This window comes from Lycium barbarum, chromosome 8 (assembly GCF_019175385.1).
Source record: "Lycium barbarum isolate Lr01 chromosome 8, ASM1917538v2, whole genome shotgun sequence".
Taxonomy (NCBI): domain Eukaryota; kingdom Viridiplantae; phylum Streptophyta; class Magnoliopsida; order Solanales; family Solanaceae; genus Lycium; species Lycium barbarum.
This window is the reverse complement of record NC_083344.1, coordinates 112,060,990-112,070,051: the sequence shown is the minus strand read 5'-3', so window position 1 is coordinate 112,070,051 and position 9,062 is coordinate 112,060,990. Positions and strand designations below refer to the sequence as shown.

The 9,062-nt window shown below is 34.8% G+C and overlaps 1 protein-coding gene across 1 annotated transcript; it reads left to right on the top strand.

Moving 5' to 3' along the window:
* Positions 1–7,267: 7,267 nt before the first annotated feature.
* Positions 7,268–8,447, top strand: LOC132605280 (non-specific lipid-transfer protein 2-like). The gene is made up of 2 exons (XM_060318480.1): positions 7,268–7,712; positions 8,162–8,447. The coding sequence occupies exons 1-2, from the start codon at positions 7,378–7,380 to the stop codon at positions 8,169–8,171; spliced, it is 345 nt and encodes a 114-aa protein (XP_060174463.1). The 5' UTR covers positions 7,268–7,377; the 3' UTR covers positions 8,172–8,447.
* Positions 8,448–9,062: the final 615 nt, after the last annotated feature.

Genomic DNA, 9,062 nt, shown 5'->3' with positions numbered 1-9,062 from the left:
ACTTACTAACCTTCTACCCGAATCCTTGTCCTCTATTACCTCCTATCTAAAGTCATGTCCTCGGTAGGCTTGACCTGCGCCATGTCCTATTGAATCACCTGATCTCCCCAATACTTCTTCGGCCTATCTTTGCCTCTCCTGAAACTGTTCATAGCCAACCTCTCACACCTCCGCACTAGGGCATCTGTGCATCTCCTCTGCACATGTCCGAACCATCTCAGTTTCGCTTCCTACATCTTATCCTTCACCGAAGTCACTCCCGCCTTGTCCCAGATATCTTCATTTCTAATCCTATCACTCCTAGAGTTATATTAGTTAGTGTTGATAGGTTAGCTCAGAGAGAAGAAAGTTATTTTTTTGAGGAAAAGGTTACTCTTTTAAGAAAAAAAATTACTCTTTTCAAGGAAAAGAAAGTCACTTTTTCAAAAAAAAAAAAAAAAGGACATATTTTAGAAAAAGAGTCACTCTTTTTTTCTAGAAAAATGTGACTCTAAAAGTTGTGTCTATTACGAAAAGCTTCTTCGAACAGATGTGTATGTTGCGAACAGACTCTTAAGGTATTATAAATACTTGGTATTGCTTTAAGAAGAAGAAATAATTTACAGAATTTTTCTTCTCTCTGTTACTTTCTACAACTCACAAACAATTGTTCTTGTGGGAAATTTCGAATTAATTCTTATTTTCGAAATTTCAATTGCTTTGTAAAATCTATTAGGATTTATCTTGAATTTCCTATCTTAATTGGATTCTACCATAATTGTGTTTTACTTCAAAAGAATTTCTTGGTAGAAAATGTTTTCTTTGTGGAGAAGGACTCTACCATATTTATCCCTTTTCTTGGAGGAGAAGTTTTGCACTTCTATAAATTGAGGACATTCCCTCAAACACAAAAACTCACAATCGCATCCACCTTGTAGTCATCAGGAGAATTTTGTTTAGGCAGAGATTATTCTCTCAATAATTTTAATACTTTTATATTACTTTTTTCATATATAGGTCAACTGGCCAAACCATATAAAAATATTATGTTTCCTTTAGTTTAGTTTTCTTTGTCATCTGACTTATCGTGTTTAAGGTTTGCAATTATTATCTTCCGCATGACGCCCTGTTATTTCGATCTCAATAAATCATGGAGGAATTTTGCCACCATCACTGCAGCAATAAAGTGAGAGGCTTAAATTCCTTAAGGACAGAGATTACTAGTCTATCAAAGCCGAATTTTCTTCCCCAAGTATTATTTTCTAGTATGCCCACACATTCATCGCAACATCCACATTTTCCGGAGATGAAAGAGAACAACACAATTAAAAGTATATTAGATAGGTCCCGTTTTTATTTTTATGTAAACATTGTACATTTTTCATGACACGTGATTTCTACACAAAAAGACAGTTTTACACGTGATTTCTATTCTTGTAGAAATAATCAGCTCCAAGTCATGAACAACACAGTTAATGTTTTATCTTACAATTACACAACCCATCTATCAGATATATTGACACTTCCCTCTTCTAAGAAGTCCAGATGGTCATTCGTCCAATTGGTGCATGTGCATCTAAATTATACGCAAAAAAAAAAATTACAGTACAGATATGTACTATTAAATATATGTGTACATATTTAAATTTATAACAAATTAAAGTATATGCCTAACTTATTGATCAATACTTTATAACATCTCTTATCATTATCAGGAGAAAATATTGACACTTCTTATTTTCCACTTTCCCACTGATGTTCATGAAAAGTACTCCGTAAAAAATATATATACTCTCATCAAGCACATGAGTTCGATGTTCAAATTGTAAGGGTTTAACAAATACATGGACCCTAAAGCATTAAATGAAATTTGGTGGGTGCTTTGAGACGTGTGAGCATGGCATATTCATGGTTGCCTTCACCATTAATTTATTTGATTGCAGTCGATTATTCAGATGGCAGTATATGTCTCCATCTCATATTGTCCTTTTAGAATACTTGAACCACAAAGCATTAATGTTAAAGGGTAAAATATGAAGAAAAAAATTAAAATATGAAAAAAATTATCTTTTTTATATGTTAAAGTGAACACTGCACAAGTAAAAGTAAAAGTTTATTTGTAATATAATGGACACTCCTTGTTTTCCCACGGTGTCCAAAAAAGTCAAAAATATACCCTCAACCACTTGAGCTTTATGTTCACATTGTAAAATTAAATGAAATCTTGTGCGTGCTTTGAGACGTGTGAGCATGGCATGTCCATGGTATGGTAGCCTTCACAATTAATTTACTTATTTGATTTCGATCGATCATTCAGATGGCAGTATATGTGTCCATCTCATATTGTCCTTTTAGAATACTACCTTGATAAGGAAACACCATCTTCCTAGCTAGATGACACTGCATATCAATCTCAATGTATTGAATCAAACAACCCTGTAATTAGTTCAATGTTCTAAAAATGTGCCTTCATATGTGACATGCCTCTCCCGAAATACCATTCTCGTAGCTAAATTACTCCGTTCACTTTTAATTACTTGTCCACATGCATTCTCTTTAAAAAGAAAATAATTGAAATATATATTTTACCATAATATCCATTAATTGGTTTATAGTCTTGAGTCTTGAAAAATGATTTGGGAAATAAGTAATTAATGTTAAGGGTAACACATGAAAAAATAATTTTTTTTTTCTTAATATGATAAAGTGGACAAGTAAAGTGAAAATTTATTTTTAATATAATGGACACTGGAATGGAGTATATACTAAGGACTATCTTATAAATGGCTTAGGATTCAAATATCTTCTTCGCATGAACATTTTTGGGCTACTTAGAGCCTTAGAGGCCTAGAGCTAGACAGCTAGTATTCGGAAAGGCATAAATCCCTCTCTGACTCACAATCATAAGAATATTTGTCTAAATTTTTCTTTTGTTTCACTTTAAACGTCTCGCTTAGTTATACTCCACTAATTGAAATCAGGAGACAACAAATTTGAATTACTGTAAAATAAAAGCAATTCTGTTCTTTGTTTGGTTGGAGAGAAAGGCAATGAGGGAAGGAAACGTTCTTTTGTTTTTCCTCTATCTAAGCGATCAAATTGATATGTACATTGAAAACAATTTTATGTGTAAAATTTTCCAGTGTGTCCAAATACAGTGTAAGTGGATCAAATTCATGGAGTCTATAGGGTCAGTGGAATTAATGTCAAACGCACATCTCAAAAAGGTCTTTGGATATTCATTTGAGACTTATGTATTCGGTGCATACAAATAAAAGGGAAAAGATCGATATGGGCAGTCAGTGCACCCTCACTGAACATCGCAGAAGAAATTGAATGGGGCTAATATCATTCAAATAGTCACTTTGTTTGGTAATGTTATTTCCACAAGATACCAAAGCATTCCCGCAGGGACTATATATGCCCTCAAGACATTTCCTCTTGTTTAATTGCAAGTGGAAGTTAACATGTACCTAATGAAATAATTAAGGTGCGCTCAAACTATGGGTGTCAAGTGGGCCGGGCTGGGCCATTTTAATGTGGGCCACAAGGGGCCGGGTCGAGGCCGGCCAGGCCGTAAGTTAAGGGGCCGGGCTTGGAGAGGGAAAGGGTGTCCAGCCCAGCCCACCTCGGATAGGGGCTACACCTTGGGCTAACCGGGCCCGTTAGTGGGCCGGGCTGAGTTTTAGTTAGTGGGCCGGGCCGGGTTTTAATTATTTTTAAAAAATATTCTAATACTAAAATTTATTAAGTTTGATACTTTAAAATCTAGTTGTTGTCAACTTTATTTTAACCATCAAGTTCCTTAAATTATACTTTGGCCGTATTTTCAATCTATAAATACTATTCATTCCTCTCCATATTATCTCACAATTCCCGACTCTCCTCTTTCTCTAAATTTCCTACTCATCTAAATGGGAACAATGCACATGAGTTTTGATACTAAACCAAAGTTCTTAATTTAATTATCTCATCTGATCCTAAGTCCTAAAATCATGTGCAGATTGTCACACCTCCATCATCGGCGGAGACATTTCAATACGCTAAAAAATATTTAATTATTATTATATATAAAATATTTGAAACAAATAAGAATTTATTATTATTATATATATATATATATATATATATATAACTAATAGTTTATATTATTATATACTGTATAACCTATTGAAATATTTTTGAACTTGTGTAAGCCAACAGCAAGATAGTAACTAAAAGGGGTATTTGATTTATTTCACGCATCAGCAATTTCAGAGGCTTGTCATTTCACTGATTTTGTCAGCCTCTTATAATGTCTTGTTGCTTTTGGGCACTGATCAATGTTTGTCCCTCCTTGCAGAAATTTATCTTGGAGTTGCTACTTGTGTAGGATTAGTTTTACACAATTACATTTATAGTTCTATTTTGACTGAGTACAGATTATTATTCTTGTAAATAAAATTATAAATAAAATTATAACACAAATTTGAAAAGAAATTCAAAGGCTCAGTGAGCCTTTAGTTTTATTAATCGATAATTGCAAAGTTGAATTTAAACTTTAAAGCTTACAAACTTACATACTTTTCTTTGATTTCGTAAACTTAAACTAGAAAAAGAAAATTCAATTTGACAACTCTTCAAATTTAAATCTACATATTTTCCACCATTTTATTCAATTCTTCCATATTAACATTAGGAGGAAATGGCTCAAAATTTTCATAATCGACATCTTCATACATTGAAGATATTTGTACCGATGGATCTCCAAGTGACATTATATCTTCAAGTTGCTGGTCTTCTCTTGGATCTTGTTCTCTTCCTTGATTTCTTCGCTCTGATCTAATCCAATCTCTGAAACATATTAGAATTGGCTCAATATTTCATATATTTGCTTCCAAAATTTTAAGAATCCCACAATTATAGCTACAGCTATTTTATTGGGATACAATGTTTTTAAAATACTTATTATTAGTAATAAATGTAGTACTTATCTTTTTTTTTTATTTGAAGTGGGCCGGGCCGGGCCGGTGCCCCGGTGGGCTATCACCCGAGCTGCTGGTGGGCCGGGCCGGGCCGGTGCCCTGGTGGGCCATCACCCGAGCTGCTGGTGGGCCGGGCTGGTGGGCTGTCCACCTTGTCCGGCCCAGGCCCCTAATAAAACCCACCTAGCCCAGCCCCTTACACCTCTTAATGGGCTTGGTCCGGGCCGGGTCCGAGCTGGCCCGGCCCACTTGACACCCTTAGCTGAAACTAGTCTAGACACTGTCTTTATTGAAAAAAAAAAAGATTCTATCTTATTTGGCCCAACTGATGTTTGGGACGGATTTGGATCAAATCTTATCAATTTATACCAAGTAAAGATAGACCAAGTTTTTGGGGACCGACACGAATTAGAGTGTGCTTACACATCAAACAATAGATGTTTTAGAAATGTTTGTGTATAGGGTAAAGTTCGTCGACACCAAGTGGACGTGTCAAAGGATGGCATGCACGTGGCGATGGTGACATGTCAGATTTGAGTCAGCAAGCGAGGGGTTCCGGAAAAGCATAACAACGCTCCAAAGGAGTAACTTAACAGTCGCTACCCGAGACAGAAACTACAAAGGGTTCGGAGAAGCATGCCAACTCACCGGTCAAATGTCATTCAATGTGCAACCGTCACAAGAAACCCCAAGTCTTCCTCCGGTGCATTATTGCCCTTCATTACCATTCATTCTCATAACATTAAATCCCTTTATTACCTTTATTACCTTTGGCATTAATATTGGTAATGAAGAGGGCATGATTTGTGGATCATGCACCCCATAGCTCTAGTATAAATAGAGGTACTTATTCTATTGTAAGGCATCTGAAACATTATACAACAATACAAAGTATTCATTTTATTCTTAGCATTTGCTCTTTCTTGCTTAGTTCGTGGTGTTTATAGGGATTCACAACCCGGAGACTCTAGCTCAAAGCTTCTCCAAGGCCCAGGCTACACAACTAGCTATGCTTAACTTTCATTTATCTTGTTAATTATTACTTAATTTAATTACATTGATCCACGTGTCCTTGACCACATACACAAATTCAACTATAACGATTTTTCGCGTAAACAATTTGCACATGAAGTGTTTTATTTAACCATAGTTAATAACATATAGTTTCACCTTAACTATAATATCACTTAATCATCATAAGTTAAAATGATTTGAATTTTGATGTAAACTTCAAATACGGAAACCATTTTACGATTGATCGATGTTGTAATCGAGCGAAGGGCTACAGAGGTAAAAGAAACGTTGTCACTCACCAAAAAAAATTACTATAACAAGTGGCAGACCTTTAAATATCTTGAATATTTGAAGATGTCTAGTTTAGTTGCTCGGGAATATAATATAAACTAGTCAAGACACCTGCGCTTCGCGCAGTCAACAAAAGATATAAGTGAGCTTTTTTAGTTGATCATGTTATATATTGTTTAAACTCTAAACTAATCAAATTTGTTGTTAAGTAAAACCTTAAAGTATTATAAATTAATAACGTCTGAGTGAAAGAGCTTCCAAAATTATAGTAAATGACAACAAAATACACTATTTCTGTCGTTGCTCGTCTCCAACATAACCGATCCAAATAAATAAAAAGGTGCAAGAATCCTGAATTGCAAATCTACCAGCATAAACATAATCTTCTTTCCTATCATGAGAGTGGAAAGTATCTGCATTAATAAATGTCAATCTTCTTCATAATGTTTATAATGTCTTCTTTGACATCATTGTCTTTGCACTGCCATTGATGCACTATAAAGACTCCATTCGTCGCAATTTATGTGGCAGTGTATATATCTGATTGGGCATTGCGTTTTTTTTTTTTTTAAATTATTGAAACTTTTGGTTTAAACAATTCATAGACATTTATTTGAATATAATCATCTCTCTAAAGTAAAATAAAAAACTAAACTTAAATTATTTCTAATACAGAAGTATAATATTCTTTTTGAGACATATTAAAAAAAGAAATATGTCACATATCTATAATGGGGAGCATAAATTCTTTATACAAGACGGTGAGATCTAGTAAAAACAATTTTACTAGTACTATTTATCAAGTCATACTCTACTACTTGGAAAGTATAGGTTACCAAAAATTTATTTGACCAGATTAATTAGAAGAAGCAAACAGAAAAGGAATTCTGGGATAGGTCCGCCACCTCCCAAATTGTGTACCCTCCATGGATTTAACTCAACTACCAACTAATTATCTCATTCCTCCATTGGCCGACCATTATTTAGTTCCAATTTCCTTTCTATAAATACCCAGAGGTCTCACTAGCTTTAGTACCCAACACTCGAGCATATTCATTTCCAAGTATATCGTTCACTACAGCTTCCCCACACTACTTTTAGTATTTTATCTTTCTCAATTTTTGTAACAATGAAAATGGTTGGAAAGATTGCATGCTTCATGGTTCTGTGCATGGTGGTGGTAGCACCCCATGCTGAGGCCTTAACCTGTGGCCAGGTTCAGTCTGGCTTGGCTGGTTGCCTCCCTTATCTTCAGGGTCGTGGCCCTCTCGGAAGATGTTGTGGTGGTGTTAAGGGTCTGATGGGTGCAGCCAGGACCCCAGCGGATCGGAAGACGGCATGTACTTGCCTGAAATCAGCTGCTAATGTTATTAAGGGCATTGATGCCGGCAAAGCTGCTGGTCTCCCTCGTGTTTGTGGTGTTAACATCCCTTACAAGATCAGCCCCTCCACTGACTGCTCCAAGTAGGTTCTCCTTCTTCCATTTCTTTCACTAAAGTTTGTGTTGCACATTGTCAGTGTAAAAAGTCGTGCACTATCACAATAAATTGAGTCACAATAAAATAGTGTAACTCATTAAAAATTGAGCACTAATGTGTTGTAATTGATTACAATCACAATATATAACTTTAAAACTCTTTTTACTAGCTAGAGGTAACCTAAATATTGAGATATATAGAATGAACAATTTCTGCTGGATATTTTGTATAACATGCTTGTTGAAAAGGAAGTGTACTCGCATAATCTCAGTTGTCAAAGTAAATAATGGGGTAATTAATACGGAAGGTAGCATATTGGAATTTTCTTATAAATTTTCCAAATTTCTGAACGTTCGATTGGCTGATACGTGAGAAGATTATTATACATAGCCGGTTAGTTTATTGGTTAATGTTGGCTTTAATTTGACGACGCAGGGTCCGATAAGGCTGATGAAAGCGCAATTTTCCAAAGCATAATTTGGTAGTAGCGCAATCTTGTGGAGAAGAATAAGATGGATGGATATCAAGTTTGATCTTGCTTATGGATCCATTACTATGTTGTATCTGTTGTCTTTCTTTTTTATTTGTGTCTTTCGGAGTATAAACTCATAGTTGAGCCTTGTATTGAAACTTTGGAGGTTGGTTGTATTACAATCCAATTTTCATAATACATGCATTATCTTTCTTATCTAGTCAATGGCAATGCTCTTTCATTTCGGAACTTCGGATTTAATTCTTTCACTCTCTTCTCTTTTCTATTTATTTTTTCTCTTACAGTTACTTAAACTTTTATTCATCGATGGTCTAATTTTATTTACACTATCAGCCAGGTTTGGTAAGTGCTTACACTAAACTTGAGTTGGTTATCGTAAAGAAGAGGATAGTAATTAACTCATATAGCTGCCCATTTAAGCCCAAAAGTGAAAATAGCTTTAATCTTTTTATTTGCCCGATCTTTAATTTTAAAAGGTGTGACTTTCTTTTTTTAGACTAATTCATTTGATCTATTCATTCACAAAATCTAAACCTAATATTGCGCAGAGCTTCATCTCTAAAACCACACCAACTTTATCTTCTTTTTCTTGTTAATTTTTTTCTTTAGATTTGTCTCTTCATGGTGAAGGAATTGCCATTCTAATCATTGAAAGTTGTTTGTTTGTGCATAAAACGTGATTCAAATCCCGACTGGATGAAGTGTGCAGAGAAATTTCAGAAGCCAAAAAAAAAAAAACATTGTTAGTCCTCTGAAATTGTGAATATGACAAGGGGGGTCTTTTCAAAATTGGAGTTGGCTGATCAAATATGATTTGTTAGAAGTAGAGCTTAAGTGTTGTGG

Coding starts and splice junctions, on each gene's coding strand:
- LOC132605280 (XM_060318480.1), top strand. CDS start 7,378: ATGAAAATGGTTGGAAAGATTGCATGCTTCATGGTTCTGTGCATGGTG.